The sequence below is a fragment of the Macrosteles quadrilineatus genome, unplaced genomic scaffold, assembly GCF_028750875.1.
Source record: "Macrosteles quadrilineatus isolate MER2022 unplaced genomic scaffold, UCM_ALF_1.0 Scaffold_1__1_contigs__length_201487025, whole genome shotgun sequence".
Lineage (NCBI taxonomy): Eukaryota > Metazoa > Arthropoda > Insecta > Hemiptera > Cicadellidae > Macrosteles > Macrosteles quadrilineatus.
Genome location: NW_026542594.1, coordinates 133,669,249 through 133,695,261, shown reverse-complemented (window position 1 = coordinate 133,695,261; position 26,013 = coordinate 133,669,249). Strand labels below are relative to the sequence as shown.

The window sequence follows — 26,013 nt, the reverse complement described above, 5'->3', positions numbered from 1 at the left end:
ATAATTTATAGGAAAAATACAAGAAAAAATATACTCATAAAATGTTTTATTTCTTACAACTAACTGTAGTTTTGCTTACACATGTTAAATCATTATACTATTGACTTATACAACTTATTTTTGCACTTACCATAATAATGTGTTTGGGTTTTCTTATTAAAGCTAAAAACTAAATAAAAATGCGGGTTTTAAACATGGACATAACCATTTGTTAACAATTCAGACAAAGAAATCTGCCAATGAATATAAGAGTTTTTTTATGTTGAGTTAAAGTTTGAGATGTTGAGATGTAGCAAAATAATAAGTTACACTCTAGAATAGAACAGATTTTTTGTGGTTCAAAATTAAATACTGGTAAAAATAGGGAACACTATATTATCTTCCATTTTAACAGCAATTGGTTGGCAGAGTGATTGGTAAGGTAACCCTTCATTGGATGGTTACATATATTCACCATTATTTGTATTATAGAGAATTTATCATAAACTAACATGCTAAACTAAAATAACTTGTTTAGCAAAAACTTAAGTAATATCATCACAGTTAAATATTATATGAAATACAAAATACATAAACAAAGTAACTATTTCTACGCCATACTACTAAGCTGTCTTAACAATAAAAAATCTGTACAAATCCTTATGTATTAATTAATGAGCTGATGTCACATGTCTGCCTCTGACACTAAACAACCCTACTTGCGACGTTACCAATTCTACCAGGACGCGCCCTGGAGTTAAAGGCGGCCGTGAACGAAACACCATTTTATTGAGCTGGTGGCAAACAGCTGTTTTCTGGACTAAATCCTTGCGTGGGAAGTTCGTTAAAACAGAGTAGTGTGGCGTAAAATATCGTACGTCACTCGTCCAAAATGTGTTTACTGGTGTGTGGTCGTTCCCGCACTCAACTTCGTCTCGCACGGGAACGACCACACACCGGTAAACACTTATTTCAGGACTAGTAACGTAATATACTATCAATACGTTTGACTAGCTTAAGAAGTACATTAAAATAATGCACAATATTTTACTGGCCACGCATAACAAGGAGAGGCTAGACTATATATTGATTATAACTCAATATTATTACATGGTTATTTTTGAAGTTGCATCATACCAAGTAAAAGAACTGTTTACTAAATTATTCGCATTTGTTAGTTTAGTAGAGGCGGATAACAATAGTAATATGTGGATAATATAGTTATATGCATCAAGCGGACAAATGGCTACCATAAAGTCAATAACGCAGATAATTTAGAAACTTTGTAACATTCTACCAACATACGAGAAGTTATATTACGAGTAATATTAAACCGCACACAAATATTTATTTAAATTTATACTGTTAATAAAAATGTTGCCAAGCACCTAAAATGTACAATAACTTAGACATATTTCATGTAATATATTGGCAATTACTGTATGCACATTAAGATTTTTGTTAATAATTACTAGACGGCCAAATCACTGTTATGTTTATGGCACTAAGAATAGTATTGTTTGATGATGAAATTAATCTATAATATTTGAGGAAATTTATTTTATTCGGGAATTTAAAATGTGCACCATAGCATTGAACAGTTCACAGCAAGAGCTAAACAGTGAACAACGTCGTCTGTTTTCAAGAGCTGTACAATGTTAAAAACTATTTAAGATTGCATTAATGATCGACGAATTGAAATTTCGTTTAAAGTGTTGAGTGTATAAGTTAAGTATAATATACTACCTACCTGTACAACTTTTGACTATGGATACAACTACAACCAGACAATCCATTCCCATAGTAAAGTTAGAAAAAACATTGATGTAACAATTGAGTCACCCACACAGGTATCGTTATATCAATGCTATAACTTATACTGTACATCAATTTGAGGGAAATAAATTCAACGCGTTCAGGAAGAAACTGTGTAGCGGAAATTATGTTAATCAGGCCTGATTATCCTCCGACGTGACTTGAACAACGCACAAGACGGTAATGGAAGTTGTTGGCTTATCGTGATGTGGGGTTAGTGAATGAATCATGTTCGATTCCCAGATGTAGTGATGGGACGCAAGCTGAGCTGGCATGTGGAGTGTTGTCACTAGCCATAGCTGCGACGACGCTTGTTATTGAGCCAGTCCTGTTTGATCATGTCCGCCGCCTTCTCGCCGATCATGAAGATGATGGCGTTGGTGTGTCCCGTGGGGATGACCGGCATGATGGAGGCGTCCACCACTCTCAGTCCAGACACACCATACACCCTCAATCTGGGGTCCACCACGGCGTCGGGGTCGCTGGCTGGACCCATCTTGCAGGTGCCCACCTACAACACAACATACAACTAACATTAGATTATTGTGCGACTGATCCAAAGTGAATACGACATGGTTTTGCGTCAACTTTCATGATTCCAAATGCTAAATCACACCTCATTGGTATTTTTCAAATGCGAAGCCGGTTTTCAACATCTACAATATAAAACAAGTAGCTATAAAACTAAATACATGGCTTCTTTTAACCTTGAATTTGCCCGGTCACGTGGGTCTTGGATTCTAAACGTTGAAAGTATCCAGAAAATCAAGGGGTGAGCCGGTACAGTACAAGGGGTGACATTTGCTGATACTGATACAATTCAGTGGTGATCCCATCCCAGGGCTCGCCGCTAGCCAGCACATCTCACAGACTGACTACCGATTGTAATCTACAGTATAAACTATTGCAGTTATAATAGTGAGGGGACATCTCCACATTAATTTCGTGAATTGTTATAGATATAGTTATAGATATAGTATTCACGTTTTGTTCCAATTATATTATTGAACTGTTAATAATTCACGTTTTAGACAGCTCACATTTTAATAATAAACGTGCTATTTCTAAATCGTAAGTATTTCAAAGTTTTTGAAATAATAGAGTAGTTCAAACTGCAAGCTACATGCTAAACACTCTACACTATATGTCTACTCTAAGAGCAAGTGTCTGACCTGATGATGCAGATTGGTAGTGAAGTGTCTGACAGCACACGCCCAGTACTGGTCCGAGGCGAAGGTATGTGCCTCACAGCCAGGGATGGGGTTACGGACCAACAGGGCAGCCTACATGCTAAACACTCTACACTCTATGTATACTCTAAGAGCAAGTGTCTGACCTGATGATGCAGATTGGTAGTGAAGTGTCTGACAGCACACGCCCAGTACTGGTCCGAGGCGAAGGTATGTGCCTCACAGCCAGGGATGGGGTTGCGGACCAACAGGGCAGCCTACATGCTAAACACTCTACACTATATGTATACTCTAAGAGCAAGTGTCTGACCTGATGATGCAGATTGGTAGTGAAGTGTCTGACAGCACACGCCCAGTACTGGTCCGAGGCGAAGGTATGTGCCTCACAGCCGGGGATGGGGTTGCGGACCAACAGGGCAGCCTACATGCTAAACACTCTACACTCTATGTATACTCTAAGAGCAAGTGTCTGACCTGATGATGCAGATTGGTAGTGAAGTGTCTGACTGCACACGCCCAGTACTGGTCCGAGGCGAAGGTATGTGCCTCACAGCCAGGGATGGGGTTACGGACCAACACTGCAGCCTACATGCTAAACACTCTACACTATATGTATACTCTAAGAGCAAGTGTCTGGCCTGATGATGCAGATTGGTAGTGAAGTGTCTGACTGCACAAGCCCAGTACTGGTCCGAGGCGAAGGTATGTGCCTCACAGCCGGGGATGGGGTTGCGGACCAACACTGCAGCCTACATGCTAAACACTCTACACTATATGTATACTCTAAGAGCAAGTGTCTGGCCTGATGATGCAGATTGGTAGTGAAGTGTCTGACAGCACACGCCCAGTACTGGTCCGAGGCGAAGGTATGTGCCTCACAGCCGGGGATGGGGTTACGGACCCACAGTGCAGCCTACATGCTAAACACTCTACACTATATGTATACTCTAAGAGCAAGTGTCTGACCTGATGATGCAGATTGGTAGTGAAGTGTCTGACAGCACACGCCCAGTACTGGTCCGAGGCGAAGGTATGTGCCTCACAGCCGGGGATGGGGTTACGGACCAACAGGGCAGCCTACATGCTAAACACTCTACACTATATGTATACTCTAAGAGCAAGTGTCTGACCTGATGATGCAGATTGGTAGTGAAGTGTCTGACAGCACACGCCCAGTACTGGTCCGAGGCGAAGGTATGTGCCTCACAGCCAGGGATGGGGTTACGGACCAACCTGGCTCTGTATCTCTGGAACGGGGAACTCTCCCCTATTTCCACCGCCTGGAAAAACACACGGACAAATGTCAGAGTTGGTCAAGAGCTGCATAAGGCGTCACATTAACTAATTGATCAAGCCATTTAGTATATTATGAAATCACTTTAGCAAAATACTTATTAACTAGACGAAGGGCTGTCCAGTGTCCACTGTCCTGCAAATAGCTTTCTGCGGTGCAGACACCATGGGTAAACAACTTACTAAGAGCCCGCAAGCACCATCTTGCATTTTCATATCATTGATTGTAGCCTCCGAATTAACGTTAAATAATTAAATCGGGTTTTATACGTTCTTCCAACTGTTGCCTACTGTACTGTAACTAAAATTTAAAAATGTTCATCATTCTTAAATGGGAAATAGTAACTTGTAGTTTGCTTGTTTATAAATATATTTTGATCAAATTTGGTAAAATTATTTATTTTATATAGTAGACCTACGATTAGTTTGTTACTATTTTATTTGTACTACCGTTAAAACACTCCGTATGGACCTAATGTTATTTAAATAGGTTTAAATTGAGCATGTTTTGAATGGAAATCATTTAGTGAAAAGCCAATTAGACAAATGAACATTCCATTCGCTTAGTGTGCAGGCATGCTGCTGCGGGGGTACTTTACTTTAAGAACGTATACGTAAGGTGGTGCCGCGTGAGAGCATGTACGTACAGGTATGTTGCTTCAACGCGTGGCGAATGTTGAATGAAGTAGGTGACGACGAGTTAAAATTTCGCGTCATCCAGATACCACCAAAATGTGGTAGAGATTTACGTTCTTCTTTTCGATTTGCACGTATTCTTAAAACTTAATGATACAAGTCTTTAATGTGAACAAATACTGAAACAAAACCGAACACGCATGAGAACAAATGCAATACAACAACGCACAGCCTTTTGTAAGGGGTTTTTCTTAGGAAATAAATTGGGATTTCCAATTTTTGTCCTATAGACGTAGACATGAAACATAGGCAATTTTATGGTATTTCGAAACCATTTTAACGAAAAGAGTACATTAATGTACAAGTGTTGTTGTACGCTTAACGGTTACACGGTAAAAATTCTAAGGGAGACTGCTGTAGATTCCATGTGCAAGGATGTATTTGAAAATCTTTGCTAAATTTAATTATTTCATACTAAGATATGAAAATATCACTAGGCCTATATAAAAAAGAATTAAATAATGCTATACTTGTCTACGATTTCACTTTTAAAAATACACATACACACAATAGGTTGTTATTTACTTAGCTTGAAGTAGGAAATCGAAGTACTCATTGAACCTGATATTATAAAAATTCGAAAAATGTGACATGTGTAAGGAAATGTGTCAGGTAAGAGAGCGGTAGGTAGTGAGACTTCGGTCCCCGAGGTCCCGGGTTTTAATACGGTACCGCCAATCACCAATGGGTTTTACCTAAGTGATAATACCACGAACCCCTCTATACCTAGCCTGAAGTAATGTGAAAAAATTCCGGGACAGAGCTCAAAAGGAACAAAAAAAAAACACACACACAAATATGGCTGTAAGTTTGCTAGTCTGCAGGTGTGCTGTGTTCTTTGGGGATATGCGATTCGTTAAGATACATAGTGTTGTAATAATTGATACTTTTTAATTGATTTTACGGTGGAATATTTAATTATATTGTTGAAACTAATAACAGCTAACTAAAAGTACGCCAGATTATCGTATACAGGCCAACGTTATAATAGTCATACCCTACTGACGTCAGGCCTACCTGTGTGCTGGTCTTACTACAGACCAGGAAGTATGTTTAATCTATGAGTTTATTTACAGTTCCAAGAAGCGTACTAACCAGAAATAACTTACATTGTTGACAAAAATAACGTTCATCGACATTCATCATATCGATGGTTATATGCACAAACATTGTATGTCCAATTTTTTTCACTTTTGACATTTTTATATATTTGGAAAGCTGTAGTCTTCATCTTTCAGATCACACATATTGTATGTCCATATTACAATAGGAAAAATTAATATAAATTCTCAAAATAAAAGTGTTCACTTTGGTATGATGTAATTTTATCCTGCACACTTGTAGCATGTCCAATGATTGCAGTACCAGCTGAACAGAGAAAAACTCCTTTAGAGCACAGATATAGTATCTTTGGACTTGCAATGATTGTGCATGAAAATACAAGGCCTACTATCTCTGGTATTTGTTTTTCATCTTGTAGTATGTCCAAAAATCTGATGATCTCAAGTGCACTCTTATAGTATGTCCACATTTTATTTTACAATTAGGTTAGGTTTAGGACATACAGCATCTGTGCACAACAGAACATAACACCAAAAAAGAATCCGTGAATTGGCTAAAGGTAAAGTGGTTTGGGTTTTAAAAAGCAAACCCCTTTGAAATTCTATACAAGTACGAACTTAACAAGGAAATAGAGTTTTTGACTCTTGATGTACGAATGGATCCCGAGACGCCATTTGTCTGGGAACAACAACTTCTCAGTCCAAAGTACACCGAGCCTATTCCGGTTTCCAGCGCCAAGAAAAAGGATTTGATGTACCTACTTAAAGCGGGTGTAATCCCAGAAGCATTCACGCATTTTGTCACTGAAATCCCTAGTTCCGCATCGGCAAGAGATATTGTACTTTACGTCATAGAGGAAGAAGAAGGAAACAAGTCTCTCACTGAAGTTACCAAAAAGAAAGAAGGAAGACGCAGTAGAAGAGATGTTATAGGGCAAGAAACCAGAAAAAGAAGTAATGTAAAGAGAGTTTAAGAAAACCAAGGAGGCTAAAAAAACCCAGAGAAAATAAAAGAAATTAAAACTTCATAAGAAAATAAAGTAATGTGTCTAAAGGACAACACTGTTGAATAAACCCCATAAAGACTGACTCAACAAAATACAGTTTGTACTGTATAGGTACCATTTTACAAAAGGCACTACCTGATTTATTTCGTGCTTTGTTTAATGTTTTGTTTAGGCCGATTTGTGTTTAAGTTTCTAATAGCTGGTAGGCCAAGTAATTTTTATTTTTAAAATGTTAAAATAAAAGTAGTCTACAATGTAAGACAATAACAGTCATGGGCGATTATAAAGAAAAAAAATTATAGTTGAATAAAGCCTAGATAACAGCCAAGAAAGTTTATGTTTTGTTTTCTGAATAGTTTTGTTAAAGTATGAAAGTATACAAAGTATAAAAGATTTTTACATCTGTGAGTCAACTACTTATTTGATTTAAACATCAATTTAAAACATTTTTTAGACATGACCATTTTGAACATACTTTTATAAATTCCTTAAAACCCAAGTGATCACAGAACATTATGTGTATTAAATTTATTTCTATTTTTTTTAGCCAGGGGGCGCCCATGATAACAGTTGTTTAAATTTTTCATTCCTTACTAAAACCATCTAGGGGCAGTTTTTGTATTGCACACTCGTAGCATGTCCATAAATCTGCGCGTTCAGAAGTGCACACATATAGTATGTCCAACATGGTTTGATTTACAAATTATTTGTAAAAATGTGGCTTGAATAAAGATAAAACTATTTATGTAGATGCATTTTTAATAAATGGGGCCAATAAAATTTATTTATTTCAAACATTTAACAGTTTTAGTTTAAGTTTCCCCCATAATACAAATTTTGTTTTTGCGGTTTCCGAAAGTTTACCAAAATGGACATACAACTATTGTGCTTATAACCATCGATATACTGATCAGCAAGTCGGTAATATTCGAGGGTGTTGTATACATTGGATTTGTTTATTTTGAGTGTTAGACTAACATTCTATCAGTTCCGTGACAGTCTAACTAAAACACCAAAGTAACGTGTTGTGTTGAGAGAAGTTATCACAACGCGTGTTTAACACACGTTAAAGCATCGAGTATTTCCAGTTGGCAAATCCTTGCCGTGTTCGATTACCCGTTTTGCGTGTTAGATTAAGATAAAAGATTGGACGGAATTTGCTTCGTATTTGCTTGAATTTATTTGCCCTGCTTTCTAGCTGTCCAAATAAAGTTTCAATGGAATACAGTTTGGATTTATTTTGTAAATAATTATAAATCCACAGTTTAAAAAAAAATTATATTTGTGGGAAAATAATATACTTATAATTAAGTCATGGTTAGAATAATGTAATTTTAAAAGTTTTATTTCAAGTGAAATTTTAGAAATGATGTATATTTTTGTGTTAACCTTAAGATAAGCTTATAAAAACAGACACCTAAATCGTTCGTTACCTACGTGCGATTTGCATATTTACAGTGTCATTGTTCTTCATGTCCTATAATTAAATAATATCCATTTACTACTTCTTTAACTTTTATTTTGAATAATTGAATGGGCTTTAAGACCATGCAATTCAGGCAATAGAATGTTAACGGTGATTTGAGCTCCTTAACCGGTGTAACAAAACGTAATATTACTGCGATGGCAGAATTTACTGTTGAAGCATCTTTACGTTTATCTCGTTCGCCATTAATTGGTATGAATTATGTATTAGGGGCGCCTATAAATCCACAGGAACGGAGGGTTGGTGTGCTGAGGAATACTGAATCAAACGTTAACAATCTTCTATTATCACCGCTTACGTCCTGTTCCACAAAGTATAAACATAGCCGAAGGCCACCAAAAAGGTGTATTTTTATAATCTTCCTTTTATACTTTTACCACCTACTAGTGGCTTGTAGGGACATAAGTCCCAAAAAAGCTCAAATGAAAAACAAATTATTGTAATATTTAAACAGACTCAGAATCAAATTTTGTCTTTGCCGGTATAGATGACCATGTACATCATAACTTTTGTGTGGAAACCAGTCTCTTTGTTTGCTTTTGTTGATGTTATTTTCAATAAATGATTTGAATAATTACAGAGGGTTAACTCTGCTAAAGGCAGCAAACATATAATTGTTTATGAATAAATACTGGTTTACTAAGGTAGGTTTGGTCTTGTGCTTAATGATGATAAAAAAAAGGCTTCCCTGAATGGAATGTAACCGTTTGTAAAACGGTACAACAACACTTAGTACTTTTTTTTGTTAAAATGGTTTGGAAATACCCTAAATTTTTCTATGTTTTATGTCTACATCAATGTTGCCTAAGTTTTGTGTATTTGTAAATTGTCTTCATGAAATATGAAAATGCATATAAATGTGTGTTGAGATAAGCATAGTTTTTAGTAAAAAAAACTGCTAAATTAGTACCTCGACCAAGTTATTATTTTTAATTTTATACTCCTTTTGTAAAGGTTAAGCAAAATGGGTGTAAAGGCATCCCATTGATTAGATTTGTTTCTGATCATACACGAATTGCATAGTAAAGCAATATTTACATCAGCTGGTATATTTAAAACAGTTTATAGAAACACAGTCACAGTTCTTCCATGAAAAAAAAATTGGATCTTTAATAATGCATTTTATTGATGCTTCGAAACTGGGCCCTGCAGCTGTTCCTGATCATTGGACTTTATAAATTGTCCTGACTAATATTGGCCTTATCATATTTATCCAAAAACATTGTGGTCTTATCAGTAACAAAGCTACACAAGGCTTCTTAATCCATACTACACTCATCCTTCACTTATTTGCGTTACAATACGCACATAGGTAACTTATCTATCTAAAATAACAATGCTCATGAAAAATGAATTGGGGAAAAGTACACTGATGCCATTATGCATTCTAAGGTTTCTATTTTAGGATATTAAACTGTATATTGAACAGTAATAGTTTGTTAAGGTGGTTTAAAAATAATTATTAATGAAATAAAATCCACATTATAACTATTACAAAATCTGTGTGTAAGAATAAAGATATTAAGAATATAATACTGGTTTAAATAATTGCACGCACACATTTGCAGTTTGAATATTTTCTACACAAAAAACAAAATTTGGTTCTCGCAGGAAAGTTGTGGAGTCTAGTTGCCATATATACACGGCCGCGCGGACTACATTCGGGAGGACCGATGCTACTAGGTGTCGAAAGAGATTCACTTCTCTACCTTGTAAATATGAACGCAACTAACAGTTTGTTGATTATAGTACCTAATTGCTAGGTCTATATGAGATGCCAATTACACCTCAGTAGCGGAATTTGTTCTCCTTTTATTTTAATTCATGAGTAGTATTGCTATACATACAGTTGCCTAATAGGTTTATTACATTTGACTTGTTGTTAGCGAATTTCCATATAGGGAAGTAGCTATTACCGTAGGTCTCATGGTAAGACCTAAGCCCGGGACCGATTTACTTTTTCATTTTGATGTCCCCAGAGGCTAAAAACACCATTCGTTCAAATTTTTATATATATATATATATATATATATATATATATATATATATATATATATGCCCATCCGCACGATAACTTGAGTAATTTTTGTCCGATTTTGATAAAATTTTGTTTGAAGGTTTAAGGTGGGATAAACTTAAATGAGTTCGCGAACCAGCATGATCGGACTATGGGAACGGGGGTTTATGGGGGGTTTTATGGGGTAAAAATAGGTTTTTCCCATTTTTGCCCCTAAAAACAAAAATTTCACAATTTCTTTTTAAACCATTTTGTAGAGCTTAAAAAAACAAATAATTTAGTATATTGAAGCGTTATTATGCGCCTATTTGTTACTGAGAAAATGTAAAAAAATTGTAATTTTAAAATTTCCATGTTGTTCTTATGGAGAATGAGTCAACTGTTGTAGTTTGCATGTTTATGAACATATTTTGATCGATTTTGGAAAATACTTTTATTTCTTACTAAACTATTATCATTTTATAAAAAATCTTTTTTACCCTCCCTGTTGCAGCAAACCTAAGGTACTTGTTAAACTAATTCTATTTAAATAGGAAATAAATGTGCTATTTTTATGGAGGCATTTTAGTGTAAATCCAATCAGGTCAATGGAAATTCGCTTAGTCTGCAGGTTTGCTGCGGTGGGGGTATTTTTGTAGTTCAAATAAATCTTTATTTCTTCTTTATATTCAATCTCTCTCTTCAATCTTTCTCTTGTCTTTTCTATATCTAAGTTTGTTAAAGTGTTTCAATATATTATTATAATATTTAAGCTGTGAATTTAGGAGATGTTTTCAAAATTGGAATTCATTGATGTCTTGTTCTTCTACTTATATGCTTGTATGATTCATTGAATCTAAAATTTCGGTTGGTTTCTCCAATGTAGTCGTTGTCACGGTACATTTGATTTTGTAGATTGTAGATGCGTTGTATATATTTGCTGTGTTATTTGTTGTAGGTTTGTTGATTTTTTCGTGTCTATAATTTAAAAAAATGTTGTCTTTGTTCTGTAACTTAATTTGATTGGAGTGTGTTTAAATGTTTTGTTATTACTTTGTTTAAGTTTTTGCTGTACGGTACGGGAAACGAATTAATTTTTTTCTTCTTCTGGATTTGAATTGTTTTAAAAATTATAATTTAATTTAATTTCAACAATTTTAAAGAGCTTAAAAATACAAATCATTTAGTATCTTGTCGTTTTTTTATACGGTTATTGGTTACGGATAAAATGCAATAAATTTCCATGTTATTCTAATGGCGAATGAGTAAACTCTGTTGTAGTTTGCTTGTTTATGGAAATGTTTTGACCCACACTAACACTAACTACACACCTTATTACCCTACCTGTAGTAGCAAACCTAGGTACTCCTTAAACCTAATGTTAATTAAATAGATTTAAGTGAAAATCAATTAGGCAAATGGAAATTAGCCAATTCTTTAGGATTGCTGCGGTGGGGGTATTAAAGATTTTTGTTGGAGTTTATTGGAGACACTCATTTCGTATAATCAGCCTTTTAAAAAAGTGTAGCTTCATCACGCTCATGATTGTTGCTGGTGATGACGTAGTGTGTTTCTATAGCAACGAAGTGTATTTCTATAGCGTGCAACCAGCATGATCGGACTATGGGAACGGGGGCTTATGGGGGGTTTTATGGGGTAAAAATGAGTTTTGACCATTTAAACTATAAAATCTTAAAATGTCACAATTTCTTTCCATGCCATTTTGTAGAGCTTAAAAAAAGAAATAAATATATTGAAGCATTGTTGTATGCATAACGGTTACGGAGATAATAAAAAAAAACTTTAAATTTAAAATTCACAAGTTATTCTTTTGGAGAATAAATTAACTGTTGTAGTTTGCCTGTTTATGGATAGCCTGTTTATGGATATATTTTGATCAAATTTGGCAATTTCGTTTAATTCTTCTAAGCTATCAACATTTCAATAAAAACACACCTCAATACCTTCCCTGTAGCAGAAAACCTAGGTACTCATTAAAATTAATGTTATATAAATAGGAAATAAATCTGAAAATTTTCATATTTTAGTAGAAATCCAGCCAGGTAAATGGAAATTCGCTTAGTTTGCAGGTTTGCTGCGACTTGGGTATTTTATAAAATTTGTATAATAGGCAAATACCCAAAGAATTTCAAAATATAACCTTAAATTATGCAATAAAACATGATCAAAACTACTACCTATTTCTTAAGACTCCAGAATTGCTAAATTATAAGTGATCAAGATTTCGTACCTTATTCAGTCCAAACAATTCCTTTTCTAGTACATCTTCTCTGTATAAGATAATGTATTGGAAAAGAAAATGTTTACGCTGAATAAAGTACGTAACCTTGAGTACTCAAAACTAATATACCTACCTATCTACTACCATCCTGAAGATACTCGCAAATCTAATGGATATTGTATTGATATACTATAATTTTAAAACCATTGCATTACAATTTGTTTGCTGTTTAAGAATAAATTTATGGTAAACCGGTTATTACAATAAAACATATGAAACATACATTTTTAGTTAGATAATACTGCTTATGGCATTCAATAAAACTTCCTAATTATCCACGACTTTGTAAAAAGTAAAACATAACGTTAACACTGTTCTTGAGCCTTACAGTATGATCTCCGCGTTAAATAACATTATACAATCTACGTATCTACAGCGTAAAGTAGTCAATGTGACGTAGCCAAGGTCTCGTGTGAGATCATAACCGTGACGTCACGACACGGACACGCCGGAACTGAGCTGCGCGAGGACCGGAACTGATACATCTGACGTCAAACGTAACCAACAAAAGTCTGCGGAGGAAGTGCGAGTGTCTGTGGTCCGCGGAGTAGCCTACTTGTGTATGTGTGCTGCCGATTGAACAATCGAAAAAATTATTGGGCAAATTACTTCTCATAGGTGGAGAGGACATGTAAATCAAAACTTTGCCATACAGATAAACACTTAACTGACTTGGATTAGTAATGAATCGAAGCTCACCTCTGCATCCTTTTAGTTTATCTCCCAAGGTCTGCCTCGGTTCACTTCCTAGGTCAGTTAGGTTAGGCTTTCCTAAATATGACGAAACCCCTAACGTAATATATTGATATATTTTTTATATGCTGTCAACGGTTAGAGTGAATAACGAACAACGGGTTTCAACATCGGTTTCGATGACTAGAGGGGAGAAAAATGCTGTACGAGTAGCACTTCAACTGTAGTAGTACATAAATGTTTATCTCACTTTCGTTTAGTTGCATACACATTACAGAGTTGTTATTATTTCAGAGATCAAATTTGTATGGTTTGTAGTAAAAATATTTTTATAAAATTATAAAATGTGTCTGTTTATGATATTGTTTATACGATTAAACCCAATTAATCACAACCGAGCAAGGCTCTGTCCCAGGTACTTTACATTATACAAACGGATTAAAATTCCATCAACAATAAGACACAAGGGGTTTCTTAATTTACGACATTTAAACAGCTGGTAAGGGTATAATCGGTCTACGAATATCAAAAAATAACGATAGTGTGAATTATAAGATTTGTTGAAGTTTTGAAAAGACATTAAAAAATAACCCACTTACATAAAAATATTAAAATAAGTTCAAATTTTGGTTTTGTTAATGGGTAGGCATTGTGGGTGTTTGTTAATATAATTTGGATTTTCGAGCGATCAATTATTATTTATGTACAGCCACAGCATATCGTGATCGGGGCAACCGATATATTATACGTTATGCAGGATCTTACAGAAAACCTAGGCATACACGCTAAATGCATTGAATATATACCCCTCAATGCCAAAGGTCAATCGGCGCTTTAGACTAAATATACAAAAGCGTTGTTGAGTCGGTGTCATTAGACATGCTGGGCTCTGAGTGCTGAGTCAAGTCCATTAGTCAAGGTCATGTGCTGTATTCGGCACACAAACGACAACACATTCACTTCCAGCTCTAGTTCCTACATTAGTACGTGCTGAGCTCTGAGTGCTGAGTCAAGTCCATTAGTCAAGGTCATGTGCTGTATTCGGAACACAACCGACAACACATTCACTTCCAGCTCTAGTTCCTACATTAGTACGTGCTGATCTCTGAGTGCTGAGTCAAGTCCATTAGTCAAGGTCATGTGCTGTATTCGGCACACATCCGACAACACATTCACTTCCAGCTCTAGTTCCTACATTAGTACGTGCTGAGCTCTGAGTGCTGAGTCAAGTCCATTAGTCAAGGTCATGTGCTGTATTCGGAACACAACCGACAACACATTCACTTCCAGCTCTAGTTCCTACATTAGTACGTGCTGAGCTCTGAGTGCTGAGTCAAGTCCATTAGTCAAGGTCATGTGCTGTATTCGGCACACATCCGACAACACATTCACTTCCAGCTCTAGTTCCTACATTAGTACGTGCTGAGCTCTGAGTGCTGAGTCAAGTCCATTAGTCAAGGTCATGTGCTGTATTCGGAACACAACCGACAACACATTCACTTCCAGCTCTAGTTCCTACATTAGTACGTGCTGAGCTCTGAGTGCTGAGTCAAGTCCATTAGTCAAGGTCATGTGCTGTATTCGGCACACATCCGACAACACATTCACTTCCAGCTCTAGTTCCTACATTAGTACGTGCTGAGCTCTGAGTGCTGAGTCAAGTCCATTAGTCAAGGTCATGTGCTGTATTCGGCACACATCCGACAACACATTCACTTCCAGCTCTAGTTCCTACATTAGTACGTGCTGAGCTCTGAGTGCTGAGTCAAGTCCATTAGTCAAGGTCATGTGCTGTATTCGGAACACAACCGACAACACATTCACTTCCAGCTCTAGTTCCTACATTAGTACGTGCTGATCTCTGAGTGCTGAGTCAAGTCCATTAGTCAAGGTCATGTGCTGTATTCGGCACACATCCGACAACACATTCACTTCCAGCTCTAGTTCCTACATTAGTACGTGCTGAGCTCTGAGTGCTGAGTCAAGTCCATTAGTCAAGGTCATGTGCTGTATTCGGAACACAACCGACAACACATTCACTTCCAGCTCTAGTTCCTACATTAGTACGTGCTGAGCTCTGAGTGCTGAGTCAAGTCCATTAGTCAAGGTCATGTGCTGTATTCGGCACACATCCGACAACACATTCACTTCCAGCTCTAGTTCCTACATTAGTACGTGCTGAGCTCTGAGTGCTGAGTCAAGTCCATTAGTCAAGGTCATGTGCTGTATTCGGAACACAACCGACAACACATTCACTTCCAGCTCTAGTTCCTACATTAGTACGTGCTGAGCTCTGAGTGCTGAGTCAAGTCCATTAGTCAAGGTCATGTGCTGTATTCGGCACACATCCGACAACACATTCACTTCCAGCTCTAGTTCCTACATTAGTACGTGCTGATCTCTGAGTGCTGAGTCAAGTCCATTAGTCAAGGTCATGTGCTGTATTCGACACACATCCGACAACACATTCACTTCCAGCTCTAGTTCCTACACTAATGGCAATGAGACGTACCGTGACACTGAAGCTAGTATGCCTCATTTGTAATCAACAGCGCTGCAATGCAAGGGCAAATAAAGTACACGGAAGAACTATATTTTTAACTGGCTAATCAATGGCACATACTTTGTCACTATTCATTTTTATGTGTTAAGACTATACAGTTGCAGTACGCTTATTGAACAACACTGGACTTTAGTTAGGGAGTCTTGGGTTTAAATACGTCATGTGTATTTGCTAAATTGCGATTACTGTTAAATTTTTGGATTTACGAAGGCCCAAAGAATCAGAAAATAAGATCAGTATTACGTTTTAAAGTCCGCTTTCAAGGTTTGCTGCTAAGGGGAGGTAGAAAGTATTTGTTAATTCTAGTACTAATAATATAATAGTAGAGTATGAGGTAAAAGAATTTACCAAATTTGATCAAAATATGTACAAACAAGCAAACTACAATAGTTAACTTTTTCCATAAGGATTACATGGACATATCAAGTATTTGTACCTACAATTTTTGGAAACATTTTCTCCGTAACCTTTAACAACAATGCTCCGTAACAACAATGATTTTATATACAAACATGGCATTTTTTAGAGAAAAAAAATTAAAATTAAAAAAATGTGTATCATTCCGTTTTCAATACCCTATATTGCTTGTTCGGGAAAGAAGTTCATACAGCTCTACAAAACTGAACCAAAATTACTTGAGTTATCATGTTCATCGACACACACGTATTCATATAAACAATTTGAACGAATACTAGCTGTTGTTGGCCTTTGTGGAAATCAAAATGAAAAAGCGAATCGGTCCCCGATCTAGGTCTTACCATACCACAAAATCATCAGTACAGTAATAGCTTTTACCTTTGGAGAAATTGACTAAAAATAAGAAAGTAATAAATAAAAATGTCTAGCCAAGAAATACAGCTGGTACATAATCTTAATCATTTTAGACGTTGTTTTTTTTTTATTCCCCACTTCCTGGTGGATTATCAGTCACAGAGGCAGCACGTAGTCCGAGTCACAGCAACATGGACGCAGTGACGCAGGCTGATAGTAGACTCTATAGATTATAGATCATAGTCAGAGAAAGTAGATAATATGTTGGCGCCGCCTGTAGACATATCTAGCACAATAAACTGCACAACCCTTATGTAACGCAACTTGCAAGCTGCAACTGACCGCGTCACACAGCCCGCGGGGTCCTGCCCAGGCTAGCTAGGAAATAGAGATCGTACATGACGAGCCTCTACTGACCACAGCTGATCTGCATCTGGTCAGGTAGGAACCAGGAATGTTGCACAACTAATGTGTGTAATATGTGATAGTTAACAGCATGGATAGCGGTTATTGGCTTACAAATCAAATATCGATAAGAAGGTGACCACTCACCAGAGATGCAATTTTTAAAACTGTTTGGGTGACGTATATGTTCTGTAAATATGTATACTATAACCCAATTTTATGATTTTTTTGTTTGTTTTTTGTTGTTGAAGTCAGTGGCATTTTTTACCATAAAGGCAATTTACAGTGTACACCAAATGACGCTTTTATCGAGAGTTGTCCCCGGGAATTGAGACCGTCCCTCCTGCACCGAAATCCGAGATATAACAACACACATATTAAAACTGTATTCATAAAAGTATACTAATAAATTATACAGTACAGCACAGTACAGTGACTTGTTATTAAGAGAGTAATAATGTTACTAGTAACGAAGTTTTTGTGTTATTGTTTATTGAACCATAGAGTTTGCCTAGTTTTTAAGTAAACAGCAAATTATTGAAAGTACGAAAATCGACACATACGAATAGGTTTTTAGCATTTGTGACACAATTATGAGTATAAACATTTAGGTTAACCCTGGAAATGACTTTTAAAATCATATGAGTGAAATGATGAGCAAAAACGCTTAGCTATACTGTAATGCGTAGTACTGCAATAGTACAAATATTTAAGAAAAGTAAAAAAAAATATTTGTATAAATGAAAATATGTGAAATATTATATTAATACCGTTTTTATAAATCGTGAAATTTCAATGATTATAAGAATAAGTTTCAATTATCATTTAATTGAAGATCATATTTTTATCAGTCCAATAATCTAGCCAAGACTAATGACTATGGAAATTCACAAATAGGCTTCAAATAAACAAAAATAAATGTTGTACGGTACCAAGTTGTATGATGTAACCCTGGTACTATAAAACTAGCTAACCTGCAACACCGAGGATTAAAATAGTCTTACAGCAATGATATGCATTTATATAAAGCGCTGAATCACTTTATAGTTGTGTATTTGAGCACGATACAAAGGGTTTCACAACCAATGAAAGATAACAAGGTAGACTAGTTGTCACTTGCAGGGTTGTTGGTACGTCACCACTGCCTACACTAAACACTACTATACTCAGGTGATGATGGCAAGAGAGGGCGAGGCATGACGTCATAACTAGATGATTGACACCATGGTTCGTTAGACTTGATTGTATGAGAATACGGTAAATCATGGGGGGGGGGGGGGGTGATCACTACGAATCATATCGGGTCAGGTGGATATGTATTGAAAGATTGTTTTGAATAATTTTACGAATACCATCGAGCCTAATATATTGTCACTCGTCAGATAATTAAGTAATAAGTTTCAATGTAAAGTAATAAACTGAAGAGTTTGCGAATATAAATTGATATTTTTCTGTCGCAAGCTGCTGCTAAAGGCTACTAAGAGAGAAACATTCTACCAGTGTTAGCTAATATACCTTTTGGCTGATAGTATGCAATGCCATGGATTATAAGTATAATATATTCACTTTGAATCATTTATGTATATTACTGAAAAGGTCAAACTTTTAAATATAAAATAACATGATATTAATTAATAATTTGCAACAATCTTACCCTGGATTCTGTCTTATCTCAATTTTTTTTGTTTCTAACCATAGGCATATTTTTATGAAAATGAAAAATGTATTACGAGGGAGGGAGATTATAAATTATTTTCAGCTATTATTGCTTTCGGTGTGATTTATAAAGCGTCTACTCACCTCCTTCACTCAAACAGGTATTGAAAAACGAATATTGAAATAATCTGGCTTCTTTCACATTTATCATGGCGATAAAACCTTTTGATGATCTATTTTATTTAATGACGATAATTTTTAATGGAATATTGTGACATATTATGCCGCAAATAATATGTTTGAACAATCCTGTTATCATGAAAAATCATCACAAGTAGGGTCTACATTATAATAATAACCAACTAGTTCTTGAAACCATAATTCAGCTGTCACGAGTGTTTAACAAGACAGAAGAGTTCGAGATCGTGAAAGAAAAATTATAAAAAAATACTTTAATAGTCCCGACCTTTTTTTACAATTTCAGCTACAAGAACTTTGGCAGAAATAGTTAAGGTTTGAATAGACACTGTGGTTAAACCTTAACAATTTAAGACCAATGAAATGATACTCTCTGTTAATCAAGTTGTACGCAACGAATATGATGCTGTATTATCCTAAACAAAAATAGAGTGGGAGCCTTACACTTACAACTGACAGTTTCAAAAGACCATTTCTAGTGCAGAATTTAATTAATTGTGTTAGTTTAATAATATTTGACATGCTACCTGTTTTAGCCCTTCAACGAGTACGTCCACGTCCCTTTGGTCTGAGAAGTAGTTGGGGTAGAGCAAAGGCCAGTGGAAAGGGTTGTTCGACTTGAGCTTAACTCTGCCTCTGCTCTTGGGCTGTAGTAGGATAGGGACGATTCCAAACCCATCCTGACCCATCCTAGACCCGTAGATCCTATTGAACACATCCAGTCGTATGTTGAAGCTCTGACGCAGACTGCCGCCAGTGTCGCCCATGAAGCTGCCCGGACCCATCACCAACTCCATGTCGGGCTGATCACTCTCCTGGTTGTACTTGGTCCTGGTGAACGCCACCGCCTCTGCACCTCCTGGCATGGTGTAAGGGCCGTTGCCATTCAGGAGATAGTCGAAGAAGTACTGTGGGCTTTGGTATCTCGACTCTACTATGGTAACGGTGTCGTTCACTTGAAAAGCCAATCCTGCCATTGAAACATGATCTTGCAGGTTATACCCGACTCTAGAATCTTTAATCACTGGTATCTTAAGCTCGTCTAGGTGATCTCTGGGACCTACGCCAGACAACATAAGTAACTGCGGACTATTTAAACTACCCGCTGACAGAATCACTTCCTTTCGAGCACGCACTACATATGTTTTCCGATTTTTAACAAACTCCACCCCGAAAGTTCTGTTGGTTCTGGAGTCTATAAGAATCTTGGTCACCCGCGCTTGTTTACCGACGTATAAGTTCCTCCTCGACCTGATTGGGCGGATGAAGGCTTTGGACGCACTTAAACGGGCGCCGTTCATGGTGGTGGAGAGCACAGGGTATACCCCGATCGGATTTGGATTATTACTGTCCTTCAAAGGGTAGCCCTTTTCTTTAAGAGCCTCTATGAAAATCTTTCCTAAAGGGGTGCCCCAATGGGCTCTATCTACATTCAAATAACCACCGGTGCCATGATATTCAGAGTTTTTTAAGACAGGCACAGCTATGTTTTCTGACTTTTTAAAGTAAGGAAGCACATCGTCGTAGGACCAACCACGATTCCCGAGTTTCTCCCAGTTATCAAAATCCTTTTTGCTACCCCGCGTGTACACCATGTAGTTGACGATGCTTGTGCCACCCATGCCCTTTCCTCGATGCCAGTTGCACCGATTCTTCTCCATGCTCATGCACATTCCCCGCTGTGGCTGCGTCTTGTAGCCCCAGTTGTAGTCGGTGGCGAGGATGTACGACACCAGTATGGGGATGTCGGTCAGTAATATTTCCTCCTTGCCCGCCTCTAGTAGCAACACCGACCACTCCGGGACCTCCGTCAGTCGGTTGGTGACCACACAGCCGCCGGACCCCGCGCCTACCACCACGAAGTCGTACTCCTTTAGGAACACGTCCGTGTCCGGGGTGGCGCCCGGGGGGATGCTGACTGCCGACCGGTAGTACTGCAGCACGGATTGTAGGACTGAGAGCTGTGCGAGGGCGGAGCCCGCGGATACGACGAGCACTGCGAGGGCCAGGGAGAGAGTCGCCATGGGAGCGGGACCATAGCGCGCGGGGCGAGAGTCTACACCTGACTGAGCTACCAGCTACCGCCTCAATCTGTCCTGCTGCAGGACCTCAATGTTCAATGTCAAGGACGTCAAACGACCTTGCGCAACTTAGCGGACCCCTACAGTAGGTCGATTGCACCACTACAGCAGCGGCAATAATCTTATAATTTATTAACAGGTACGAAACATCTGGTATAACAATAACAATATTTTATGTTCAAACTGTCAAACCATCGAAGCACTGTAGAAAGCAACCCATAAATATGACCTTGTACTATCAATCTTACAGTCTGTATTAATGTGTGCTTAATTACAAAGCTGTATACCTACTATTATTATTTCATACACAATATTCATAAAACTATAGATGCATTTAAATAATGTTAATGAATACTGCAATTAATTACTATTAGTATGGTTATCGATTTTTACATAGGTATTTGTACTGATACAAGGCTGATGTAATGTGAACACTTCTAAAGCAGCTTCTATACATATATATGTAAAACTAGTCTAGATGTAGATCGAAGTTAACAGCAATTGAGTGATTTAAAATAAAAACAATGTCAAGTTCAGATTTGTTGTAAAACTTTTAAGGACAAGGATCTTACAGTTTCGACAGTTTATAGGTTACACTATTGTGACGTGTATAATTTACCATTTGAATGACACGTTTGTAACGTCATACGTTACAAGTTATTTATCGACTATAATTAATTTTACATTTTTGTTAATAGAATTTGGTTAACACACGTCACACATGATTGTTTTATTAGCGGTTTTATAAATCGGCTTATATTGGTTGTTCAGTCTTATGTGGATCATGTGGATAAATTAACACTCTGAACAGAAATAGGCATTCTAAAAAACGTCGTAAGCGTTTACAAATTAATAGTCAATAGTCGTAAGTGTCGTAATATGGAGATGTCATGTAATGCTGTGTTGTGATTAATGTGTTTTCACTTTGTATGTTCAGTAAGTGGTCGCCTCAAGGGTCACTTATTGTACATTACATTAACTTAGCAGAGAGAACCAATAAACAAAACACATTAAGGTCACAATATAAAACCAAGCTACTCATTAACTCTAAGGCTCTAAGTGTAGGGTCGACTCAAGAGGTAATTCTTCTTTTGTATGGTTAAAAGGAGAGTCAGCTGAAAACCCTTAAAATGATATTTTTTAAAGACACTGGAGTTTAATCATCGAGATTTAATGTGCGTGATGTATCTTTAATGTTAATATTGAGAATACCCCAAACTTAAGATGTTAATTTGTATTTAACAACAAGAGTGCCTCGCATATATAGGTACTGTACAGCTCCAAATGTTGCATTTCGTAGGTATGTGTGTAAAAAAAAAAAAAACAGTAGAAGTTTGGCTAGATTCATGTTTACGGCTAAACAAAAATATACATGGCAACATGGCTATTCAAAAATATAGACCCAGTTTCGTACTTTGTATCTCGAAAAGTATTTCGGAAACAAATAAGTTTTTACACCGTTAGAAAGAAAATTTCAAAGTTTTATTTTTACTGATTACAAATGCTCTATGTGCCCACCCTGATGTGTCCGACAAACATCTAGAAGCGATAGCAGAATTCATCCCACACACCATACAGCATCTCTAAGGGTCTGTTTACTTTGGAGCTGCGCTTTAAATCTCTCTTGGGTCCCGACCAGCGATAGTAGCTGTGACAATGCTTCAGTCCTTTTTCTCAGCTAGTGTCGTTGGTCGTGCAAAGATGGATATTGAAAGTTTAGTGGCGGAAATATTTACGAAATCGGACAAAAACCATCACAACAGGTTCGTTGTGATAGAGGTTCGTTTTTTCACCTAGAGAGAAAAAAATAGTAAACCATGTTTACAAGAAGAACAGAAAGGAATGTTTTATTTGTACAATATGAATCATTTTAAAATCATCAGCTGTTCCAATTAATTCTAAAAAGGCTAAAGAAAAATATTAGATGAAAGAACTTAACAAATAAGACCATATCAATATTCAAAACCCATTATAAAATGTGGTTTTTGAAAAATTATAACAAAAATGATTGGTTAATCCTTGAATTGTAAAAGCCAATAACGTCTAAGGTCTATTACTTTCTCCCTCTATACAAAGTAGGGCCTATATGGAAAAAGAAGAAAAAACTAAATTTTCTTCTTCAGAGTCACTCATCTTCAACCACTTGACACAACGCTACTATCTCAGCTCCAACATAAACACAGATGAGAGCAGAGAAATAATCACAGCTTGCATCGCTGCTCGCATCGCTGCTCTTATCGCTAGTCGCAGCTCCGACATAAACACACCCTAATTTATCAGTATTACTTAATAAGTGTTATTAAATCAGTATAATCATTGACTAGTCAATGGTATAATTTAATCAGTGTCACAAATTTATTGAAATTTCCTAAACCAACGAGTTATGCTTTTTCTAGTTGGTGGTTGATTACCAAAATCGATGCGAAAAGCACACTAGACTCAGTTTTTGCAAACTATGTCAAACATAAGATCTTATGTTGCATGGTAGGCATCTTACTAACAACAGACAATCAGGTAAAACAAAATGGCTGCACATTGTTGCGATAACTTTTCGGCTGTTTACGAAACTATGGTAAAAAAAAACTTTGAAATTTCCTATTTTTAATGGTGTAAAGTTTATGTCTATCTGATTTATACTTTTTTAGATACAAATTCATGAAGTTGGGTCCATATTTTTGTATAGCCCTGTATTTCAACTGCTTTATTTCAGTTATCTTTAATTAAATCTACGGCTTGTTTTTATTTACAAAACCAGATTACATCATTGGTCACAGCTGGCCACTAGAGCTCCGCCTCGCCTAGTGGAAATGGTACCCTTTGGACATTTTGTCTGTGTGTATCATTAGCTTAATTAGAAGCAATTAGAAGAAATGACACTGGAATCGTCAATCCGTCCGCGCTCAGTGGCAACTGGACGTCGGACATATCAACGGGTTACTAAAGATCTTCCTTTCCCATTCTGTCTATCGCTACTTTTCAGGCGTCCAACAACAAATCAGCTAAGGAAGCACTTCTAGCTATCTTTATGGGAGGTTCACCCACCCCCTCCACATTATCCCACAAATAGGTTTGGATAGTATGGGAAGTTATTACAAGTTGCTGGTATACTTGCGTTGACATCTATGTAGCTTGGAGAGCTAGCGTTTTTCCATTCGGAAACGAAACTTGTTGAGAGATGACACTCATTGGCGCCACCGTCAGGCGCAGAGGAAGCACAGAACCGTCTGGAGGACCGTGCTTTACGATTCGACGCGGGAAACGCAGCCATTAAAACGACCAAAGTGAAATTTCCAACAACCGAAAAACAATCACGAGAAAGCTAAACTGTTCCGTTCCGTCTGTAATTATGTGGTGGGATACACTTAAGACGTCACGATGATGTAGACGACGATGACGTATCTAGTCTAAGGAACGCAATTATTGTAAGTTTCCGCCAACAGCGTCACGTAGGCGCCGTGAAGATGACGACATCAGTGGCCCGGCAACTACCATCAAACATGAAGGAATGTCCGACATTCGGGGACGAGGGATTTAATCATCTGGCGAATGTTCCAACACATAAAAACAAGATAATCACATGGTTGACTTCCAATGAGTGAGTGAGTGTCGAGCTACTGCCTCATAACTAGACATCAAGGTGAGATCAAGGCCACGTATAAACTTGGCGATACTGTACTGTATGTCAGTAGTTCGCTTCGATCGCATGCGATGACCAACTTCGTTAATCGTGTCTCAAACACTATGTAATTTATATCCTTGTTCATTTCACGTTCTCGTAAGGGGTAGTTATTAAACTGTCTTCAGAAAAATAAATTGAGCTCAATTTTCAGTCCATGAGAATATTTTTATTAATAAACCTAATTTTTTTTACGATGAATAACCTCGATATTAAAGTTGTGACAGTAAATCCTTTAATGAAACCCTGTTGGAAAAAAATAAAACTGTATTTATTAATCATTCATGTTATTCTTATGGAGAATAATTAAACCGTCGCAGTTTGCTTGTTTATGGATATATTTGAATTGGATTTGACAAATTTGTTAATCTCATAGCTATCGACATTTCAATTAAAAAAAACACGCATTTTTCTCTCCCTGAAGCAGCAAACCAAACTACTCATAATTTGTTTTTGTTATTTAAATAGGAAATAAATCTGACAGTTTGTTTATTATTAGTATTTATTATGAGTTTATTTTTATTATTTATTAAGGGAATGTTTTAATGCAAATCTAGCAAGGTAAATGGAAATTCACTTAGTCTGCGGTTTTGATGCGGTGGAGGTAATCAAAAATAAAGTGAACGAATTAACAATGAGATTTAGAAGTAACGTAAACAAAAGATAAACCAATTATACCTTTGGACCTAAGGCATTTGAAAAGGAAAAATGAAACAATTAGTTTTAAATGGCTAATGATAAAAATCATCGAAGCGTATTTTTTAACATTTACTTCGTAAAAGCAATTTCACTTGCAATACGGTACACGGTATTCCATTACGCCTTAAGCCACAACTTTATGGACGCAGAATTATTATTGCCAATTAGATCGTGGTTATAGTTTAAACTCCTAATCGAATATTACGGCATCTTGTTTTATCACTATTCTATGTTGTTTATGTAATGAAAACACGTAGCTAACATGCAATAAAAGTGAAACTAAACCTGTAGTAATTATTACAAGATTATCGTATGAAATTGGTAATATCATATATTGGTAAATGCAAACCATTTTTGAAAACATTTATTAAACAACATAAACATCAACACATCAACCATAAACCCTATTTTCCTACAGTCACCCGACAAAGCGGGCTTCCTTGCAC

The 26,013-nt window shown here is 36.7% G+C and overlaps 1 protein-coding gene across 1 annotated transcript; it reads right to left on the bottom strand.

Moving 5' to 3' along the window:
* On the bottom strand, positions 1-21,161 carry LOC128985326 (glucose dehydrogenase [FAD, quinone]-like). Its single transcript, XM_054404728.1, has 3 exons — positions 19,639-21,161; positions 4,115-4,264; positions 1-2,305 (listed from the first exon to the last, which is right to left on the bottom strand). Exons 1-3 carry the CDS (start codon positions 21,133-21,135, stop codon positions 2,084-2,086), a joined length of 1,869 nt encoding a protein of 622 aa, XP_054260703.1. The 5' UTR covers positions 21,136-21,161; the 3' UTR covers positions 1-2,083.
* Positions 21,162-26,013: the final 4,852 nt, after the last annotated feature.

What these genes read in the sequence shown, in the direction of transcription:
- LOC128985326 (XM_054404728.1), bottom strand. Translation starts at nt 21,135, where the DNA reads ATGGCGACTCTCTCCCTGGCCCTCGCAGTGCTCGTCGTATCCGCGGGC. An exon ending in TCGTTGAAGGGCTAAAACAG is followed by an intron (nt 4,265 to 19,638) that starts GTAGCATGTCAA and finishes GTGTTTTTCCAG; the next exon opens with GCGGTGGAAATAGGGGAGAG. An exon ending in CTACCAATCTGCATCATCAG is followed by an intron (nt 2,306 to 4,114) that starts GTCAGACACTTG and finishes GTTGTGTTGTAG; the next exon opens with GTGGGCACCTGCAAGATGGG.